At 62.3% G+C, this 21,752-nt stretch overlaps 2 protein-coding genes across 2 annotated transcripts; one reads left to right on the top strand and one right to left on the bottom strand.

Moving 5' to 3' along the window:
* Positions 1–957: 957 nt before the first annotated feature.
* FSTL3 (follistatin like 3) lies at positions 958–6,978 on the top strand (the record flags this gene model as incomplete). Its single annotated transcript, XM_080713067.1, is given in 6 exon segments — positions 958–1,060; positions 1,975–2,160; positions 4,360–4,575; positions 6,561–6,788; positions 6,791–6,802; positions 6,911–6,978. Coding segments are annotated over 6 exon segments (813 nt in total).
* Positions 6,979–10,240: 3,262 nt separating this feature from the next.
* PRSS57 (serine protease 57) lies at positions 10,241–14,537 on the bottom strand (the record flags this gene model as incomplete). Its single annotated transcript, XM_080713066.1, has 5 exons — positions 10,241–10,426; positions 11,966–12,229; positions 12,660–12,804; positions 14,211–14,364; positions 14,459–14,537. 5 exons carry the CDS (start codon positions 14,535–14,537, stop codon positions 10,241–10,243), a joined length of 828 nt encoding a protein of 275 aa, XP_080569192.1.
* Between the last annotated feature and the right edge of the window lie 7,215 nt (positions 14,538–21,752).

Genomic DNA, 21,752 nt, shown 5'->3' with positions numbered 1-21,752 from the left:
ACTGGGGATGGAACCCAGGGGCAGGGGCATTCTACCACCAAGCCATACCCCCAGCCTTATTTTTTATTCTTTTTAAATTTTATTTTATTTTTCCAGTGCTGAGGATGAAACCCAGGGGCATTCTACCTCCGAGCTACACCCCCAGCCCTATTTTTTATTCTTGATTTTGAAACGGGGTCTCAGTGAGTTGCAAAGGGCCTCCCTAAGTAGCTGAGGCTGTCCGCGAACCAGGATCCTCCTGTCTCAGCCTCTTGAATGCTGGGATCACAAGGGTATGCTACCATACCGGGGTTATTTTTTATTCTTTATCTTGAAACAAGGTCTCACTGAGTTGCCCAGGGCCTCACTAAGCAGCTGGGGCTGCCCGCGAACCGCGATCCTCCTGTCCCAGCCTCCCGAATGCTGGGATAAGAGCGTGCGCCCCACGCCCGGCTCCTCCTGGGTTTCTGATGTCGCCCTCACAGGTTTCGGGGACACGTCTGCTGAGACAGCCCGGGGGCCCAGGGCAGGGTTTCTGCTGAGCCTGGGGGGGCGGGGGGCTGAAGCCTTAGTCAGCCGGCGCACGGTCTGCAAAGGTCTTGGGGAGTGGGGCCGGGCCTCCCCAGGGCTCAGGGCAGGGGCCAGGCACAGCGGGCCTCCTGGGGGAGCCTGCGCTGCCCTCGCCCCGGGCGGCCGCACCCGCCCACCTGCCGGGCTCCCGGGCGCCCCGGCCACCCCTCTGGCCCTCGGGCTGGCTGGACGTCTGGCTCCCGGCCGCTCTTGGGCCCCCGCCCGGCTCCGGCCGCATCTTCCGGGCCCCCTCCCCCAGCCGCCACCCCCGCGCAGGCCCGGCCCTCGCCCCGGGACCAGTCCCGTCCCCGCCGCCCGCCCCGCCCCGCCGGAGCCCCGCCCGGCCGCGGGTCTTTATCCGGAGGCCCGCCCCGCGCCCCACCGAGTCGCCGCCGCCGTCTGTTCGCCATGCGTCCCGGGGCGCCGGGGCCGCTGTGGCCACTGCCCTGGGGGGCCCTGGCCTGGGCCCTGGGCTTCGTGGGCTCCGTGGGCTCGGGGGACCCCGCGCCCGGTGAGTGGGGGGCGGGCGCGGCGGCCACCCACGTGGGCAGGGGACCGCGGGGATGCGGGGCCCGGGAGGGGGCCACCGAGGCCAGCGGAGCCGGCCAGTAAGCGCCCCTGCTGCATCTATGGAGCACCCACTGTATACCTCCTCCTCCCGGAGTGCCCACCTCCAGAGGGCTCTGGGCCGCGAGGGGCCGGTTAAGTGGTCCCGCCGGGATTCGAACTGAGGCCACGGGTGGCGAGAAGCGCGCTGGGGGGGGGGGGCTGGATCCAGGACTCCAGCCCGGGGTCCGGGATCTTTCGCAGACGGGGCGGGCCGCGGCGCTGGAGCCTCCTCCTGCCCTACCTGCAAACCCGCCTCAGTTTCCCCTTTTGTAAGCTGGGTGTCGGGGGCGCGGGTCCCCGGGGAAGGCGCGCGCTCGGCGGGGACGGGAGCTCTGGGAGGGGGCGCCGAGCTCCGGGAGGGGGCTGCGCGGCTCCCGCCCGGACAGGGGTGCCCGGGCTGCGCCTCCCCGCCCCCACCCGCCCCACCCCGCGGCCCCACCCCGCCTGGCAGAGGGGAGAGCGCGCCCCCTCCCCGAAGGCCGCGTCCCCGGGGAGACGGTGAGCTCATGCCCCGAGAATGTTCCCAAGTTGGAGTGACTAAGAGGCGAGCCAGGCGCGAGGGGGGCGCGGGGCGAGGGGCTCCCGTGCCCCCGGGCACTGTCTAGACAGCGGGCAGCGCGGGCGGAGCCGCCCGGGCCCACGGACCCTGGCATGTCCAGCGTCTGGCGTTTGACCGGTCGGGCGGGGTGCCAGTTCCCAGGCCACGGGGGGGGGCGGGGGGGCAGTCGGGGTGTGGAGCGTGACGTGGGGGTCAGGGGCGGAGGGATCCCCCAAGGGGCCGGGCCAGGTGTCCTGGAGCCTCGCCCCTCCCCGCAGGTGGGGTCTGCTGGCTCCAGCGCGGCCGGGAGGCCACCTGCAACCTGGTGCTGAGAACCGACGTGAGCCGCGCGGAGTGCTGCGCGTCGGGCGACATCGACACGGCCTGGTCCAACTTCACCCACCCCGGGAACAAGATCAGCCTCCTGGGCTTCCTGGGCCTGGTGCAGTGCCTCCCCTGCAAAGGTGAGCCGAGCGGGCGGAGGGCTTTCGGGGCCCCAGGCCCTCGACCCGGGCGGCCCCGCCCACCCGCGCCCCACGGGGCCGCCTGGCACCCCCCGCGCCCTGGGGAGCAGGCTTTCCCGCGGAATTCCCAGGAGGACTCAGGATCTGCACCGTCCGCGGGCTGGTGTCTCTGGACCTGGCTCTGAAAACCGCTGCCCCCCCACCCCCACCTTAACGCCGAGTCCGGAGTCCTCTGCCCTGGGGGATGGGTAGGAGGACCCTCCTAGTTCCGCGGTCCTGCAGGAGCCCCCAGAGGTGTTAGCTAGCGCAGGCCCCGGGGGAAGGGGGTCTGGCGGCTGGGGCGGTGGTGGGCGGCTAGGAGTTTGCTGGATGACGCCGGGGCCTGGGATCGGTGCTGCGTGGGGGAGGGCTGGAGTGCTGGCCGCTGAGTTGTGATGAATCCCAGACCGGCCTGGCTGGGTGGTCCTGAACTCTATGCCACACACAGGCTCCGCCCGCCCCCCCCCCAGAAGGATTAAAAAGGGGGGGCCTGCCCTGGGCACGGGGTGGCCCAGGCCCCCCCAACTTCGTCTGCCCCGGGGATGGGAACTGGGCCCCCCCTTCCTTCCGGCTTGCGTGAAGCCGCCGGGCCGAGCGTTTCCAGATGTGCGTGTGGGCGGCGGGGGCGGCGCCCGCCCTGGCGCGGGACGGCCGGCTGTGCCTGGTGACCGCTGGCCCGCGGTCCGAGGAGAGACCCCCGCCGCCCTTTACTTACGCACCGGGAGACCGAGGCTGCGGTGTTCGGGGCTGCCCGCCTCCCGTGCCTGGCATCCCCTCGGGCCTCCTCAATCCCCCGCGGTCACAGCTGAGACCAGGCCTCAGTTTCCCCATCTGTAAAGAGGCGGTGAAGAGATGGCCAGGGACAGGGCGTGGTGGGCGCGCTCGTCGTCCCAGCACTCGGGAGGCTGAGACGGGAGGATCGCAGGTTCGCAGCCAGCCTCATCAACTTAGTGAGGCCTTCTGCCACTTAGTGAGACCCTGTTTCTAAAAAGTAATTCTGAGGATGTAGGTCGGAGGTAGAATGCCCCTGGGTTCAAACTCCAGTACTGAAAAAGATTTTTTTTTTTTTTTTTTTGGTGGTATTGGGGTTCCTGGAAGCCCTTCTACCTCCGGGCTACGCTCCCAGACCTTATTTTTATATATTTTTTTGGAAACAGGGTCTCAAGCCAGCGCGGCTGGCGTCGAACCTGCGCGATCCTCCTGTCTCCGCCTCCCAAGCGCGGGTGGGGGGGGGATTACAAGCGTGGGCCCCCACGCCAGGCCTTGAAAAAATATTTTTAAAAAGGGGTCTGGGGCCGGGCGTGGGGGCCCACGCTTGTAATCCCAGCATTTGGGAGACTGAGACAGGAGGATTGCAGTTCGCAGACAGCCTCAGCTAATTAGTGAGGCCGCCTGCAACTTATGAGACCCTGTTTCAAAATAAAGAATAAAAAATAGGGCAGAGGAGCCGGGCGTGGTGGCGCGCGCTTGTAATCCCTGCACTTGGGAGACTGAGACAGGAGGGTCGCACAGGTTCGAAGCCAGCCTCAGCTACTGAGTGAGGCTCTCAGCAACTCAGTGAGACCCTGTTTCCAAATAAAATAGGTCTGGGAGTACAGCCCGGAGGTAGAAAAGCCCTGGGTTCCACCCCCAGTACCACGGGGGTGGGGGGGATAGGGCAGAGGGTGTAGCTTGGAGGTAGAAAAGCCCTGGGTTCCACCCCAGACGGGCAAAAAAAGGGGGTCTGGGGTGTAGCTTGGAGGTAGAAGCCCCTGGGTTCAATTTCCAGTATCGCAAAAAATGGGGTGGAAGAAACGGGGCTTCAGGGGGGAGCCTCTGGCCCGGAGGGTCGTGGAAACACGGAATGCTCCCCAGGCGGGACCCACACCTCCTCCGGTGGCTGCACGGGATGGAGCCGGCCCTGCCCGCCGTCCCAAAACACAAAGAAATCGGGGCGCAGAGCTGGGGCGCTGCGGAGGGCAGCCCGGGTGCGCTCCGGGACGCCGGCTCCGGGCTCAGACCCCTCGCCCCTCCCCAGGAGCAGCCCGCGCCCCCTGGGGCCGCACGCAGCCCGCACGAGCGCCCTCCGCAGCCCCGGCGGGACGCGCCCGGACCCGACCTTGAGCAGGCGCGGGGCCGCTCCACCCGCCCGCGTCGGACCCACGCTGTCCTTGTCCGCAGATTCCTGCGACGGCGTGGAGTGCGGCCCGGGCAAGGCGTGCCGCATGCTGGGGGGCCGCCCGCGCTGCGAGTGCGCCCCCGACTGCGCGGGGCTCCCGGCGCGCCTGCAGGTCTGCGGCTCCGACGGCGCCACCTACCGCGACGAGTGCGAGCTGCGCGCCGCGCGCTGCCGCGGGCACCCGGACCTGCGCGTCATGTACCCCGGGCGCTGCCAGAGTACGTGGGCGGGGCCGGGGCGGGGCTTGTGGGGGGCGGGGCCTGAGCGCGTCAAGTACCCCGACGCTGCCAGAGTGGGGGGGCGGGGCCGGGGCGGGGCTTGTGGGAGGGCGGGGCCTGAGCGCGTCAAGTACCCCGGGCGCTGCCAGAGGGAGGGCGGGGCTTGAGCGGTCAAGTACCCCGGGCGCTGCCAGAGTACGTGGGCGGGGCTGGGGCGGGGCTTGTGGGAGGGCGGGGCCTGAGTGGTCAAGTACCCCGGGCGCTGCCAGAGTACGTGGGCGGGGCCGGGGCGGGGCTTGTGGGAGGGCGGGGCCTGAGTGGTCAAGTACCCCGGGCGCTGCCAGAGGGCGGGGCTTGTGGGAGGGCGGGGCTTGAGCGGTCAAGTACCCCGGCGCTGCCAGAGTATGTGGGCAGGGCTTATGGGAGGGCGGGGCCGGAGCGCGTCAAGTACCCCGGGCGCTGCCAAAGCAGGTGGGCGGGGCCTGGGCGGGGCTTGTGGGAGGGCGGGGCCTGAGGGCATCATGTACCCCGGGCGCTGCCAGAGTACGTGGGCGGGGCCATCGGGGCGGGGAGGGCGGGGCCTGAGAGTATCATGTACCCTGGGCGCTGCCAGAGTGAGGGCGGGGCTTGGGAGGGCGGGGCCTGAGCGCGTCAAGTACCCCGGGCGGGGCCGGAGCGGGGGCAGGGCTTGCGGGGAGGGCGGGACCTGACGGCGACAGTACACCGGCGCTCCTAGAGTATGTGGGCGGGGCCATCGGGGCGGGGCTTACGGGGACGGGGCCTCAGGGCATCATGTACCCCTGGAGCTGCCAGAGTGAGGGCGGGGCTTGGGAGGGTGGGGCCTGATAGCAATAAGTACCCCAGGCGCGGCCAGAGTACGTGGGCGGGACTTGTGGGAGGGCGGGGCTTGAGAGGGCGTCATGTATCCTGGGCGCTGCCAGAGTGCATGGGCGGGGCCTGAGGGAGGGCGTGGCCTGAGAGGGCATCCTGTAGCCCGGGCGCTGCCAGACTATACGGGCGGGGGCCAAATCAAGGGGGTGGGGCTTGTTAAGGTCGAGTTCGTAAGGTCGGGTTTGTGGTGAGGGCAGGGCCACCCGGACCTGCGTTCCTAATACGCCCGGGTCACTAGGCGATGCCAGAGTAAGTGGGGCGGAGCCACCGGACCGCCGCCTAAAGGGGAGGGGCTTTGGGAAAGAAGGTGGAGCCACCCGCACCTGCTTGCCTAGTAAGCCCAGTGCCCCGGCGCTGCTGATGCACGTGGGCGGAGCCTCCTGGGGGCGGGGCTTTGGACGAGGGGCGGGGCCTGTGGGAGGGCGGGGCCGCTCAGACGCACTTGTCTAATATCCCCGGTGCTGCCAAGGTGGGAGGGCGGGGCCTGCAAGAGGGCGAGGCTGCGGGGGCGGGACCGTTGCCAAAGTCTGTGACCGGGCCACTGAGTAGGGGGCTATGCGGGAAGGAGGTCTGTACCCCAACCGCTGCCGGAGCACGCGGGGCCCGGGGCCCCCTGAACCTGCGGATCGCGTACCGGGGCGCTGCGGCAGAACGCCCGGGTGGAGCCCGCAGGCCGAGCGCCCAGCACGGGACTCGTGGGTCGGAGGGAGAGGCGGCGTGGCTCCTGGAGGCGGCGGGAGGGGGCAGGGTTGAGGATGGAACCAGAAAGCCGGCCCCGTGGGAGGAACGAGGGGGGTGCTGGGGTGGAGGGGGGGCGGCTGCCAGTACAAGCTGAGGGCAGGGTTTGTGGGCGGGGCAACAGGGGCGGGGCTTGATGCTGGACCCGGAGGGGCGGGGCGAGAGGAGGAGCCACGATGCTGGGGCCAGGGGCGGCGCTCGTGATGGGAGGGCGGGGCTTCGGCCGTGTCCGGGGCTGGTGGGCCAGAAGTCCGGCGCGATCCCCGGGGCCTGCTAGGGGAGAGGCTCGCGGGGCTGCGGCGCGGGTGGGGGCCCGGCTGTGGGCGCCGCCCCTGACCTGCCCTGGCGGCCCGCAGAGTCCTGCGCGCACGTGGTCTGTCCGCGGCCGCAGTCGTGCGTCGTGGACCAGACGGGCAGCGCGCACTGCGTGCTGTGCCGCGCGGCGCCCTGCCCCGCGCCGTCCAGCCCCGGCCAGGAGCTCTGCGGCAACAACAACGTGACCTACACCTCCTCCTGCCACCTGCGCCAGGCCACCTGCTTCCTGGGCCGCTCCATCGGCGTGCGCCACGCGGGCAGCTGCGCAGGTGAGGGCGGGCGGGTGCGCGGCCCCGGGCCTCCCCGGCCTCCCCCAGCCCCCCCCCCCCGCCGCCCCTGCCTCCCCCCCCCCCCCCGCCGCGCTCACCGCCCCGCCTCCGCCGCTCCGCAGGTGCCCGGGATCGGCCGCCCGAGACCGAGCCCGACGCTGAGTCGGAGGAGGAGGAGAACTTCGTGTGAGCTGCCGAGCCCGGCCTGGGAGCGCGGCCGTCCCGGTTTATTTATTGCAACAACCACAGACTCTAACTTATGTCCGCGGACACCCCCTGGCCTGGGGCCACCTGGGGACCAGAGCGCCCTGATGATGTCTTGGAGGGACCGAGGGGAGGGAGCTTTGGACAGCCGGAGGGTGGGCGGCCTGGGGACTGAGCACCGCTTCGGTCTTTTGGGGGTGTCTATTAATCATCCCCACCCCTGGTGACGCCTGGAGAGACTCCGGGCGCTCCCCTCCCCAGCCCGGAGCGGGGAGGGGTCCGGCCGGGGCTCAGCGACCTGGCCCTCCCAGCCCCAGGACTCCAGGTTCAGTGCGCCCTCTTGCTCTGACACCCTGAGGTGTGTCTCCTGGGCGGGATTCCCAGTCACCTCACTTAGGGGTGAGCAGGTGGGGACTGAACCAGGACTTGCCCCTAGCAAGGCTTCCCGGAGCCAGGTGTCCCAGGGACCCCTGCAGCCTGCCACTGGTGGGGCCTCCAGACCCAGTAGCCAGCCAGCCCCCGGGCCAGACAGCCAGGCTGTGGCGGCCGCCCCAGCCAGGGACCTCTCTAGGACCAGTCCCCTGAGAGGCTCGTCTTCCCTCGCCCAGACCGTACCTCCGTGGAGACCAAAGAAAGGCTCTGGCCAAATAAGGGGTGAGCTGTGGGCGGGGACCTCAGCTCCCCAAGTTCAGGGCCAGGAGCACCGGGAAGTCTCGGGTAATGTTCAGAAAAGTGTCCTTCAGAGCTGTGCGTGGTGGGCACGCTTGTCATCCCAGCAATGGGAGGCTGAGACAGGAGGATCGCCATTTTCAGGCAGCCTCAGCTACTTAGGGAGGCCCTTTGAGACTCGGTGAGACCCTGTTTCCAAATAAAGACTAAAAAATAGGGCTGGGGGTGTCGCTCGGAGGTAGAAAAGCCCCTGGGTCCCATCCCCAGTACCGCAAAAAAGAAGAAAGAAGAAAGAAAAGTGTCCTTGAGCTGGGCAGGGGGTCCACGGGATCCCCACAAGGCAGCCACCATCCCCTAGTCTGGGGTTGTGCCTTGCCAAAGAAATAAAGGCTGAGGAAAGCCATCTTGGGGGTCCCTGCCCTTGCTTCCTGTCTCTGGGCTTTGTGTTGCATCCAGGGAGACTCTGAGCATATGTCCTTGGGCTTGGCATCCACCTCCGGGCTATAGGTAGTGTCCTGGGAGGGACACGGTGGTTCAGGGCAGCCCTCGGAAGCCAGCAGGTTTGGGGTTCAGAAACAACGGTAAAAGGGCATGGTGGGCGTGCTCGTCACCCCAGTCCTTAGGAGGCTGAGACAGGAGGATCGCAGGTTTCCAGACAGCCTCAGCTACTCAGGCCCTCTGCAACCCAGTGAGACCCTGTTTCAAAATAAAGAATAAAAGAGCCGGGCGTGGTGGCGCACGCTTGTCATCCCCGCGCTTGGGAGGCGGAGGCAGGAGGATCGCGCAGGTTCGAAGCCAGTCGCGCGAGCTGGCTTAGGAGACCCTGTTTCCAAATAAAAATGTAAAAATAGGTCTGGGAGTGTAGCCCGGAGGTAGAAGGGCTTCCAGGAACCCCAGTACCACCAAAAAAAAAAAAAAAAAAAGAAAGAAAGAAAGAAAAAAAGAAAAAAAAAAGAGAAGAAAAAATAGGGCTGGGGCGGGTGTGGTGGCGCACACTTGTAATCCCAGCATCTGGGAGGTTGAGACAGGAGGATTGAGGTTCCTGGACAGCCTCAGCTGCTACTTAGTGAAGCCCCTTTGCAACTCATTGAGACTCTGTTTCAAAATAATAGGACTAGGGGTGTAGCTCAGAGGTAGAAGGCCCCTGGGTCCCACCCCCAGTGCCAAAATTTAAAAAAAAAGAAAGAAAAATAACATAAGTAACAAAATATTAAAGTAATAAAATGGCAGATGATAGCGTGGAGCACGTTTGCTAGTTGCAACATGGTAGCTGCGGGGTTTCTTTTGTTTTGTTTTTTGTTTCTTCCTGTACTGGAGATGGAACCCAGGGGCATTCTACCTCCGAGCTCCACCCCCGGCCCTATTTTTATTCTTTATTTTGAAACAGGGTCTCACTGAGTTGCAGAGGGCCTCACTAAGTAGCTGAGGCTGTCCTCGAATCTTGATCCTCCTGTGTCAGCCTCCTGAATGCTGGGATGACAAGTGTGTGCCACCAACCCCAGCTTAACTCTTATTTTATAAAACAGGGTCTCACTAAATTCCAGAGGGCCTAAGTAGCTGAGGCTGGCCGCGAACCTGCGATCGTCCTGTCTCAGCCCCCCAAGTACTGGGATGACAAGCGTGCACAAGGAAGAGGTGATGCCTGGGAAGCCCAGGCAGCCTGGGATTCCATGCGGGGCCCAGGGAGCGCCCATCTCGGTGTCCCCAAAGCCCCCACCCCTCCTCGGGGAACTCTGGTTTCTCCATCTGTACCCCGGTGGCTAGTTGGCATTCCACGCAGGTTGCGTGGTATGTCGGGCCGGGAGGCTGGCAGGAGCAGGGGCTGTAGAGCGGGGTCTCGTGGCGGGGGCTTGGATGGGTGATGAAGGGCCAGCGAAGGGAGAAGTCGGCGGGGAAAGTAGCCCTGGAGCTGCCCGGGCTGAAGCCAGCACCCAGGGTGTTGGTTACTCAGTGGATGTGAAATTGGGTTCAATTTTTTTTTTTTGCAGGTCTGGGGATGGAACCTAGGGGCACTTGACCTCCGAGCCACACCCCCTGCCCTATTTTTATTGTTTATTTTGAAACAGGGTCTCACTGAGTTGCCCAGGACCTCACTAAGTAGCTGAGGTTGTCCGCGAACCACGATCCTTCGGTTTCAGCCTCCCGAAAGCTGGGTTTACAAGTGTGTGCCACCACGCCCGGCTCAATTTGGTCCTTTCTTTCTTTCTTTCTTTCTTTCTTTCTTTCTTTCTTTCTTTCTTTTTTTCTTTCTTTCTTTCTTTCTGTGGTACTGGGAATGGAACCCAGGGGCACTCTACCTCTGAGCTCCACCCCCAGCTCGATTTATTATTCTTTGTTTTGAAACAGGGTCTCACTGAGTTGCAAAGGGCCTACTAAGTAGCTGAGGCTGTCTGCGAACCGCGATCCTCCCGTCTCAGCCTCGTGAATGTGGGATTTCAAGCGTGCATCTCCACACCTGGTTAATTTGGCTTTTTTCATTTGAACAGATGCCCCTACCTCCAACGCCCCCCACCCCAGTTTCTGGGGCTCCAGCCAAGGAACATCCCGGCCCACGCTCCCGGGCGCAGCGGCCACCCGTTTCAGACAGGGCGCCCCGTGCTCCCAGGCAGGGGGCCGCCTCGGCGCACCACGTCCCAGATCCAGGTCACGAAGGCGGACACCTGTGTGTATACGTCAGGGGTCTTGGGGTCGCCGCACCAGAGGCCAGAGAAGGAGATGAGGCCGTGGGCCCGGCTCCTGCACACGAGGGGCCCCCCAGAATCCGCCTGGGGTGAAGAGAGAGAAGAGGTCGGGGCCGCCTTTTCTCTGGGCTTGGTTTTCCCCAAAGGAGCCTCCGTAGGTCAGCGGTGACCCTCTCTACCTTTTCTTTTGTGTGTGTGCGGGTCTGGGGATGGAACCCGGGGGCATTCTACCTCCGAGCTCCACCCCCAGCCCGATTTTTTATTCTTTATTTTGAAACCGGGTCTCACTGAGTTGCAGAGGGCCTCGCTAAGTAGCTGAGGCTGTCCGCGAACCGCGATCCTCCGGTCTCAGCCTCCCCAGTGCTGGGATGACGAGCGTGCGCCCACACCTGGCATCCTGTTCTGATTTTTTTGTGTCTCAGAGACCTGTTGCTGCCCCCTACTGGGCGCTGTTTGTATAAAAATGCAAGTCTGCGGATTTGGGTCAGTACGTGGCTTGGCGGGCATTCCTGCTTCCCTCTGACCTCAGGGCTCCCTTTAGTTCTCAGCTCCAAAGCGCTCCCCTCGGAGGGAGGCCTCCCCAGATACTCACCCTAAGTCCCTGGTCCCGCCACCCTAACTGTCCTCTGAAATCAACGCTGACCCTAGGAAGTAGGGTCACTTTAGGGTGGATTTTTTTTTTTTTTTTTTTTGGCAGTACTGGGGATAAAACCCAGGAGCATTCTACCTCCCAGCTACACCCTCAGCTGTATTTTTTATTCTTTATTGTGAAACCGGATCTCACTGAGTTGCAAAGAGCCTCACTAAGAAGCTGAGGCTGGCCTCGAACCAGATCCTCCTGTTTCAACCTCCCAAATGCTGGGATGACAAGCGTGCTCACCACACCCAGTCAGGGGGTAGCATTTTTAACAGGCAAAGACACCCCGAGAGGCATGGAGCTGCAGCTGGGCGTGGGGGCGCAGGCTCCTCATCCCAGCATTCGGGAGGGAGGCTGAGACCTCAGGATCGTGGGTGCAGCCAGCCTCAGCTACTTACTGAGGCCCTCTGCAACTCAGCGAGACCTGGTTTCAAAATAAAGAATAAAAAATAGGGCAGGGGGTGTAGCTCGGAGGTCGAGTGCCCCTGGGTTCCATTCCCAGCCTCGCAAAAAAAAAAAATAAAATAAAAAATAAGCTGGGAGTGGTGGTGCAGGCTTGTAATCCCCGCGCTTGGGAGGCTGAGACAGGAGGATCGCGCAGGTTCAAAGCCAGCCTCAGCTACTTAGTGAGGCTCTCAGCAACTTAGTGAGACCCTGTTTCCAAATAAAATATAAAATGGGTCTGGGAGTATAGCCCGGAGGTAGAAAGCCCCTGGGTTCCACCCTCAGTACTGAAAAGAGAGCGCGCAAGCAGGAGCCGAGTCCTCCCCGTTTCTGCCCCCTGCTGGACACTGCTTATAATAACCACAGCAGGCTCTGGCAACTTTGAGCCGTTTGGGTCCTAAACGACCGACCACAGCCCCGGGTGACCCTCCACAATCCCCTGCCCTTCCTGGGCCTGGTTTCTCCATCTGGTCCAACATTAGTGAGACCCCGTCCCCCGGGCGGCCCCTGACCCTCCCTGTGTTTTTCGAGGAGGCCCTTACCGAGCAGAAGCCCCTCCTGCGGCCGTCCCCGCTGTGGGTGCAGAGCATGGCAGGGCTCAGCTGGCCCCTCCAGGAGCTGTTGCACACATGCAGGCCCAGCACGCGGACCTCGGCTTCCATCAGCCCGGGGGGCGGCTCCTCGAAGTCCGACACAAAGCCCCAGCCGGCCACGCGGCACCGCGTCCCCACCGACGGGGGCCGGGCGCCTCTCCGGGGCAGTGCCAGCAGCCCCACCGCGGGGCCCAGGACGGCAGAGCCGTTGAGCTGCAGGAGAGGACAGCGCTCAGGACCCCCGCCCCGGCCCCATCCATCGCGGACCCACCGGCCCCCGGGGCCCCTGGTGGCACTGGGTCCCCGGGCTCAGCAGGGCTCCTGTGACCTTTGCTCCCAGCCCAGGGCCCCTGAATCTGGGCTCAGGCCTTCCCGGCCTCCAAGCCTCAGTGGCCCGAGGAATCTTTCTAAAAATTTTTTTTCAGAGGCTGAGGCAGGAGGATCGCGGTTCGTAGCCAGCCTCGGCTACTTAGCGAGGCCCTCTGCAACCCAGTGAGACCCTGTTTCTAAATAAAGAATAAAAACAAGGGCTGGACGCAGCTCGGAGGTAGAGTGCCCCTGGGCTCCATCCCCAGTGCCCAGGGTTCTGTCCCCAGCAGACACACAAACCCAAAGGGAAGCAGCGGGCAGGCGCGAGGCTCACCCGCAGCAGGCAGATGTCGTTGGCGTGGGTGGTCGGCTGGTAGTCGGGGTGTCTGACAACGGCCGCGATGCCCAACACCTGCTGGGTGGGCTCCGAGCTCTGCAGGTCGTGGGCCCCCAAAACCACCAGGCCACTGTGGGGGTCCCTGTGGGGGGAGACAAGACCCAGTGAGGGCCGCTTGGGCCTCAATCCTCCTCCTCCTCTCCCTCCTCCCCCTGCCCTTCCTCCTCCTCCTTTCCTTCCTCTTCCCCTCTCCTTTCTCCTCTTCCTCCTCCCCTTCCTCCTCCTCCCCCTTTCCCTTTCCCCTCTCCCTCCTCCTCCTCTCCTTCCTCCTCCCTTTCCTCCTCCTCCCCTCTTCCTCCCCTTCCTCCTCCTGAGGCTACCTTCGAACTGTGTCAGCCTCCCAAATGCTGGGATTACAAGCATCCATCACCACACTGGCTCCAATTTAAATAAAGTTTAACCCCGGGGCGTGGTGGCGCACGCTTGTAATCCCTGCGCTTGGGAGGCTGAGACAGGAGGATCATAAAGGTTCGAAGCCAGCCTCAGCTACTTAGTGAGACCCTGTTTCCAAATAAAATGTTTTAAAAAAAATAGGTCTGGGAGTATAACCCGGAGGTAGAAGCCTCTGGGTTCCACCCCCAGTACCACCACCAAAAATAATAAATAAATAAATAAATAAATAAATAAATAAACTTTAGACAGGGGCTGGGGGTAGTCGAGCTTGATGGCACACACTTGTAATCAATCCTAGTACTTGGGAGGATGAGACAGGAAGGTCACAGGTTTAAGGCCAACCTCAGCAACTTTGGGAGGCCATCAACAATTTAGTGACACCCTGTTAGAAAATAAAATAATAAAATATTTGGGCTGGGGGTGAAGCTCGGAGGTCAAATGCCCCAGGGTTCCATCCTCAGTACCGCAAAAAAAACAAAAAACAAAAAACAGGGTTTTCAAGCTGGGCTTGGTGGTGCATGTTTGTAATCCCAGTACTTGGTAGGCTGAGACAGGAGGATCGCAGGTTCAAGTACAAAGTCAGCAGGTAGTGAGGCCCTTGTCAATTTAGCAAGACCCTGTTTCAAAATGAACAGAAAATAGGGCCGCGGGTGCAGCTTGAGGGTGGAAAGCCCTGGCTCCATCCCCAGACACACACACAAGAACTACGCAAAACCAGGCGGTCTCCTTAGAGGCTGAGGGGTTGCTAGGGTGCCCTGTCCTGCAACCCCGGCCCTCCCATCTCGGCCTCCCGTCTGGTCCTCCCGTCTCGGCCTCCCAGGTGCAGAGACTGCAGGTATGTGCTGCTTTTTTTCGGAGGGTGGGTACTGAGGCCTGAGCCCAGGTGCTCTCTACCTCTGGGCTACAACCCTGGCCCTATATTTTATCTTTTTATTTGAAACTGGGTCTTGGTAGGTTGCTGAAGGCCTCGCTACAGGGTCGAGGCTGTCCTCTAACCTGGATCCTCCCGCCTCAGCCTCCCGGGGCCTGGGATGGGGCCTGGGATGGCGGTGCCTGGGCCACCCCTCGGTCACCCCAGGGGAGGGTCCGGCTCACCTGTCGCTGAAGCAGTGGGCAGCGGAGACCACCCAGCGGGCCCGGAGCAGGAAGCCCCCGCAGTGGTGCCGGCCCTCGAAGCTCACGGAGGCCATGTAGGGCCGGGAGTGGGGCGTCACCTCGTGGCCCCCCACGATCCGGGCCCCCCAGCAGCCTGGGGAGGGGGCGAGAGGGGGGGGCTCAGAGCCGGGGCCGCAGCGCCCCAAGGCCCTGGGCAGGGGCGCCCCGGGGTGCAGCGGGGGCCTCACCCGGGGGCCCCGAGGGCAGCGTCAGGAGTGCGGCCAGGCCCGGCAGCCAGCGGCCCCAGCCCCGCGCCCCCGGCCCCATGGCCGCGAGGACTCCCAGGCGGTGGACAGGACAGGAGAGGAGAAGAGAGAGAGGGGAGGAGAGGGAGGAGAGGGAGGAGGGGAGGGGAGGGGAGAGAGGGAGGGGAGGGGAAAGGGGCCGGGCTGCGGGCGCGCTGGGGGAGGGGCGGCCCCACGCAGCCTCTTCTGGGGGGCCGGGATGGAAGGCTGGGCATTGAACCCCAAAGTGTCCTATCTCCAAGCTACAGCCCAGCCCCATATATTTACTTATTTATTTAGTCATTTATTATCTATTTATTTTGCAGTACCAGGGATTGAACCCAGGGAACATCCTACCGCTAACCCAGCCCTACCTACTTATTTATTTTCTTTCTTTCTTTTCTTTTTCTATTTTGTTTTTGCAGTACTGGGAATGAAGCCCAGGGAGATTGTACCTCCAAGCTACACCTTCAGCCATATTCTTTCTTTCTTTCTTTCTTTCTTTCTTTCTTTCTTTCTTTCTTTCTGTACTAGGAATGGAGCCCAGGGGCATTCTACCTCCAAGCTACACCCCCAGCCTGATTTGTGTGTGTGTGTGTGTGTGTGTGTGTGTGTGTGTGTGTGTGTGTGTGTGTGTGGTCCTGGGAGTGACCCAGGGGCTCTCTACCTCAGGGCTTACTCCCAGACCTATTTTTATTTATTTTTATTTATTTATTTATTTATTTATTTATTTATTTATTTTTTGCGGGTCTGGGGATGGAACCCAGGGGCATTCAACCTCCGAGCTACACCCCCTGCCCTATTTTTTATTCTTTATTGTGAAACCGGGTCTCACTGAGTTGCGGAGGGCCTCACTAAGTAGCTGAGGCTGTCCACGAACGGCGATCCTCCTGTCTCAGCCTCCCGAATGCTGGGATTACAAGTGTGTGCCACCACGCCCAGTGATATTTTTATTTATTTATTTATTTATTTATTTATTTATTTGGGGCACTGAGGGTGGAACTGAGGGACATTCTACCTCTGTGCAATACCTCCAGACCTATTTTTTATTATTTTGAGCCAGGGTCTCACTGAGTAGCTGAGGCTGTCCGCGAACCGTGATCCTCCCGTCTCAGCCTCCCAAGGACCGGGATGACAAGCGAGTGCCCCCATGGCTGCCTCTACTGTCCCGTTTGGGCGATGATGACTGGAATGACAGTCAGAGCTCCGGGCTGCCCGGGCCCCAGGGGATCCACAGAACTCCCGTGCCTCAGTCTACCCAGCACCCACGCTGCTGAAGATGCGTAGGGGGTGCCGCACGTCTCATGTGCCCTGAACATCTTTCCCCAGCTGCGGCCCAGATGCTGATTTTAGGTCTTCGAGGATGAGGAGGAAGGCGACTCCTCTGAAAAGCTCTGATCATTGTGACCTTGACGCATGTATTGAGCACCTACTGTATACGAGGCCTTGTTAAGAGCTGGGGACGCTGGGCCTGGGGACGCACGCCTGTCATCCCAGTACTTGTGTGGCTGAGATAGGAGGGTCCCAGGTTCAAGGACAGGCTCTGCTCCTCAACCTAGGGAGAACCTGTTTCTAAAATAAATAAATAAGTAAATAAATAAAATGGGCCGGGCGCGGTGGCGCACGCTCGTCATCCCAGCATTCGGGAGGCTGAGACAGGAGGATCGCGGTTCGCGGACGGCCTCAGCTACTTTGTGAGACCCTCTGCAACTCAGTGAGACCCTGTTTCAGAATAAAGAATAAAAAACAGGGCAGGGGCTCCCTGGTGCCGACTCCTCTCGCAGCCCTTGTGGCCTCTGCCTGCCCGGGCCCCTGAGAGGCTGGACGTCAAGGGTGTCCCGCAGCTGGACCATACAGTGTTGAGGACCTGCCGGGCGGGCTTTGCAGGGTGCAGGGCCAGGCCCCCAGGACCACTCAGAAGCCACTGGGCCGAGGCAGGAGGCCGGAGCACACCGGACCTGCAGCCCCGCGCAGGCGGCCCCACCGTTGCCCACCACCGCCTTGCGGTGTGGCGCCCCTTGGGGTCAAGACCAGCACCACCTGAGGCGACAGGTGCGCGGTGGGCCTGGGGATGAGGAGGAAGGCGACTCCGCCATCCCTACCCCTGCCTCGCTGCCGCCTCGCGCGGAGAGATTAAACTCCTCCACCAACCTCACACGGCCCGGGCCAGGCCCCGGGGCAGCTCGGAGAACTCCGGGGACGATTCTACCCAAAGCCTATTTCCTTCCCTTTTGGCTAACAGTTGTGAAACAAATAACTGTCTTTCCTCGACCGAAAACCCCCGAGTTCCCAGCACCCTGAGGAGGGGGCTCCGCGTGCTGGGAACCCGGGTCAGTGCATCTGTCTCATTTCCCAAACCGCGCATCAGAGCGGGGCGCCGGTTGTTCTGGGGCTGCAGTCAGGAGACGCAGACCCAGAACTCCTGGTCGGCTCGGGGGTCTTCCCTAAGGATCTAGAGGGCCGTTCCTGTCCTTGGACGTCCATCAGTGACGCCGCCGCATGAATCGATTACGTGACAGTGCACCTTTTTTTTGGTGTGTGTGGTACTGGGGTGGAACCCAGGGGCTTTTCTACCTCTGGGCTACACTCCCAGAACTATTTTATACTTTATTTGGAAACAGGGTGTCACTGAGTCGCTGAGAGCCTCGCTAAGTAGCTGAGGCTGGCTTCGAACCTGCGCAATCCTCCTGTCTCAGCCTGCCAAGCACGGGGATGACAAGCGTGCGCCACCACGCCTGGTGCCCAGTTTTTTGTTTTTTTGTTTTTTTTTAATTTTGAATAGAGTTTTCATAAGTTGCTGAGGCTGGCTGCAAACCTGCAATTCTTCTGTCTCGGCCTCCTATGTACTGGGATTACAGGCATGAGCCACCACTCCTGGCTTGCTGTTTATTTATTTGCCGTAATGGGGCTACCTCTGAGCTACACTCTCAGCCTTATTTATTTATTTATTTATTTATTTATTTATTTATTTATTTGCAGTACTGGGGATGGAACCCAGGAGCAATTCTACCTCTGAGCTACACCTCTGGCCCTATTTATTTTATTTTATTTTAATTTTACTTTTTAATTTTATTTTTTGCGGGTCTGAGGATGGAACCCAGGGGCATTCTACCTCCGAGCTCCACCCCCTGCCCTATTTTTTATTCTTTAATTTGAAACAGGGTCTCACTGAGTTGCAGAGGGCCTCGCTAAGTAGCCGAGGCTGGCCTTGAACCTGCGATCCTCCGATCTCAGCCTCCCAAGCACTGGGAGGACAGACGTGCGCCACCGCGCCCGGCTGGCTGTGCAGTTATAAACCGTCAAACAAGCTGCGCCTGGTGGTGAGGAGGGAGAAATCAGACGTCTGGATGTCGAAAGGTAAGGAGAGTAAAAGGCCCCTGAGCGAGACCCTCGCCTCACAAAACTCCAGTTTTTCCTGCCGAAAAGCAATCCTGGGAGATTCCAGGAAACAGCCTCTGGGACCAGCTGGAAGAGGAAACCAGAGACGCACAGAAACCCCTAGACAAGCCGGGCACAGTGGGCGTGCTGGGCATCCCCGCGCTCGGAGGCTGAGACAGGAGGATCGCGCGGGTTCGAAGCCAGCCTCAGCTACTTAGTGAGGCTCTCAGCAACTCAGTGAGACCCTGTTTCCAAAAAAAAAAAAAAGCTCTGGGAGTATAGCCCGGAGGTAGAAAGCCTCTGGGTTCCACCCCCAGTACCACCCAAAAATAAATAAATAAAATATTGAGCTTGGGGTGTAGCTCAGAGGTAGAATGCCTCTGGGTTCCATCCCCAGACCCGCAATCAATCAATCAATCAATCGATCAATCAATGAGCCTGGGCTGTCTCTCAGAGGTTAAAAAAAAAAATGCCTCTGGGTCCCAAATAAAAATAAAACCCCGGGAGGTCTAGCCCACAGTGGGGAGGCCAGGCCCTCCCTCCCTCCTCCCTCCCGGGGTGGCCTCCTAGTGCTCCACGGGGAGCCCCGGGGTCGGGGGCGGGGGCGGGGGCCTTGGCACCTGCGGCGGCCGCGGGCGGGGCGAGCCGGCGCCCTGCGGGTGCGCGCGGCGGCCGGCAGGGGGCGCAGCGGCGCGGGCGCGCGCACGAGCCCCCGGCCGCGCCCGGACAATACCGCGCGCGCGAGGGAGGATGCCCGCGGAGCCGCCCCCGCGCCGCGCAGCCCCGGCCGCCCGGCCCTAGCCGCCGCCGCCGCCGCCATGGAGTGAGTAGGCGCCGGCCCGGGCGCGGGGGGCGCGCGGGGTGCTCCCCCGAGGGAGCCGGGGTCTGACTCCGTCCCACATAGAAAGTCCCCTAAGAGGGGGCCCCGCGCGCCCAGCGCGCACACGGCAGGTGCCCATGGGCGCGGGATGCGGGGCGCGGGGCGCGGGGCGCGGGGCGCGGGGCGCGGGGCGCGGGGCGCGGGGCGGGCCCGCCCGACTCGCACAGGTGGGCTGCGGAGGTCGCGGGGTGCGGGCGCCCCGCTCCCGGCGGTCCCTGGGCGGGGTGCTCGGCCGCGGGCCCCCCCTCGGGCGCCCTGGACCCCGGCCCCCGCGGGGAGGCGGCCCCCGCCCCGGCGCTCCCCTCCGGGTGCTCCCCCGCGGCAGCTGCTCCCCAGGGGTTCGCCCGTGACCGCCACACCCTGGCCTGGGTGCGCGCCGCGGCTCCCTCCCTCCCTCCCCGCCGCGGCCGGAGCGGAGACACCCGGTGTCCTCGGCTTTGGAAGCCAGACAAAGGCCTGGCCGGCTCCCCCACCGCCCGGAGCCCCGCCACGGCCGGGCCGGCCCGCGCCCCAGTGCTCCCGGCGGGCGCAGTGCTCCCCGCCGGCCCGGTGCTCCCCGCCCGCCAGTGCTCCCCGCCGGCTCGGTGCTCCCTGTCCGCCGGTGCTCCCCGCGGCCGGCGTGTTTGTGTTGTGCTGGCCCAGGAAGGCGCAGGGTCCCCCAGCATGGGCCCAGCAGGGTGTGGCCGTGGGGAGGGGGCTTCCAAGAAGCAGGAGGCAAGACCTGGACCGCCCCCAGCAGCTCTGCTTTATTTTTCTGCTTTCTCTTTGGTACTTATTGGGGACCCCCAAGCCCAGAGAGGGCCAGCTGTGGCCGGGGTCACACAGCACACAGCCGCCTAATCCTCCAACGCCGCTTTCTGGACTTTCGGGATCCGCTCTGGGCCCTGGCTCGGCTGCGGTTTTATTTTTCTGGGTAGAACAGGTTTGGCACGGGCCGGCGTGGACAGCCAGGCCCTCCTGGTTCCGGGTTGATAGGGCTAGAAGGGGCAGGCGCCATCCGCGCTGCCCGGGCTCGGACACCTGGCCCTCGCTGTGGCTCTTTTCCACGGGCCAGCGTGGGCTGGGGGCCGGAGGGAGCCGGGGCAGCTGGGCTGTGCTGGCCAGCTAGACGTGGTCGTCAGAGCCCGGGGCACTGGGCACCCGGGCCAGGGGCGTAGGTCGTGCAGGGCAGTTCAGGCACCCCCCCCCCCCCCCCCCCCCGCCCCAGTACTGGGGATGGAGCCCAGGGCATTGGGCCTCCGAGCTCCACCCCAGCCCTGTTTTTTATCTTTCTTTTGAAACAAGGTCTCACTGGGTTGCAAAGGCCTCCCTAAGTAGCCGAGGCCCCCGAGAACCGCGATCCTCCGGCCTCAGCCTCCCAAGTTTAACTTTGATTTGGGTGCTAACTGGGTCCCCCCCGGGCTCTTTCCTGACTTGGGAATCTTCCTTTTTAATGAGGCGCAGATGATTGAGTTTAGCAAGTTTGACTTTTCTTTGTATCTTTTTTGTTTGTTTGTTTGGGTTTCTCTTTCCTCTCTGAAGTTGCTGTGGGCAACTTTTAAGTTTTCTCGGCTCAGTAACAATGTAACATTTACCTCCAAAAGGACTTTTCGGCTGAAACTGGGTCTTTAAAAGAAAGACCACACAGGTGGGCCGGGGTGGTCTTTCTCAACTGGGGGAAGGTGGTGGTGGTTTTCTGTGCGAGGGAATTGAACCCAGGGGCGTTTGACCTCCCAGCTACACCCTCTTTATTTTGAAACACGGTCTCAGGTCTCACTAAATTGCGGAGGGCCTCACTAAGGAGCTAAGGCTGTCCGTGAACCGCGATCCTCCGGTCTCAGCCTCCTGCCACCACGCCCGGCTAGTCTTTTTATATATATTTTGAAACTAGGTCTCACTAAGTTGTGGAGGGTCTCGCTAAATTGCTAAGGTTATCCTCAAACCTGCTTGGCCTCATCTTTCTTATCCTGGCTGCAAACCGGCTTGGCCTCACACTTTTTGTTTGGCTAATGGGACTAGGCCTCCACCCAGGCCCTCCCTGGGGAGGGAAGGCCGGCGACTCCCATCCCGCCCAGGGGGACCGGCTCTTGAAAGGGTGTCAGGTCTTGAAAGCCGGGTTCTTAAAAAAGAGTGACTGGAATCTCGCCCAAGCTCAGTATTCAACAGATTTCCCCTTGACCATCCCAGCCCCACCCCTGAACAGAAAGGGTCCCCACCCACTGCACCAGAGCCCTTGCTGTGAGGATGCGCCAGGGTGGATCTGGGAGCGAGGTTGGCAGCTGCAAAGGCCCAGGGGTGGGGAAAGCACCGGAAGTTGTTCTTTGGCTGCGCTCTCGGGCCAGATCTTGCCGGGGTGCGAGGACTCGTCTGGGGTGCCGTGGACAGTGTCTGAGCCGCTGAGGACCCAGGGCCGAGGCCCCGCAGGAGCAAGTCGGGGCTCAGCCCAGACGGGGCAGCCCTGCCAGAGGGGTATATTAATAACTCCAGAATTTGTGAGTTGGGGGATGCTGGGAATTGAACTTGCACTCTACTATCGAGCTACGCCCCCAACCCTTTTTTTTTTAGTTTTATTTTGAGAGAGGATCTCCCCAAGTTGCCCAGGCTGGCCTCAAACTTGCAATCCTCATGTCCCAGCCTCCCAAGGCACTGAAATGACAGTCATGTACCACTAAGTCTAGAACTTTTATTTAGAGGGGGGTTGCTGGAAATTTAGCCCAAGGGAATTCTACCTCTGAGCTACACTCCCCCCACCCCAGCCCTTATTATTTGGGAACTGGGTCTCCATAAATGGCTGAGGATCTGGCTAAATTGCTAAGGCTGGCCTTGAATCTGTGACCCTCCTGTCTCAGCCTCCCAAGTACCGGGATGACAGGCGTGCACCACCACGCCCAGCTTTGACCGCAGAATTTTGTGATGGCCAGAGATGCCCACCAGGTTGGGGCAGCCTGGGCAGGGAGCACTGGCCAGTCCCTGGATGGAAAGGGAGGGAGAAGCCGGGCGTGGTATACACGTTTGTCATCC

Source organism: Muscardinus avellanarius (assembly GCF_963383645.1).
Source record: "Muscardinus avellanarius genome assembly, chromosome: 16".
Classification (NCBI taxonomy): domain Eukaryota; kingdom Metazoa; phylum Chordata; class Mammalia; order Rodentia; family Gliridae; genus Muscardinus; species Muscardinus avellanarius.
Note: the sequence above shows the minus strand (reverse complement) of the source record. Positions and strands in the feature narration are given on the sequence as shown.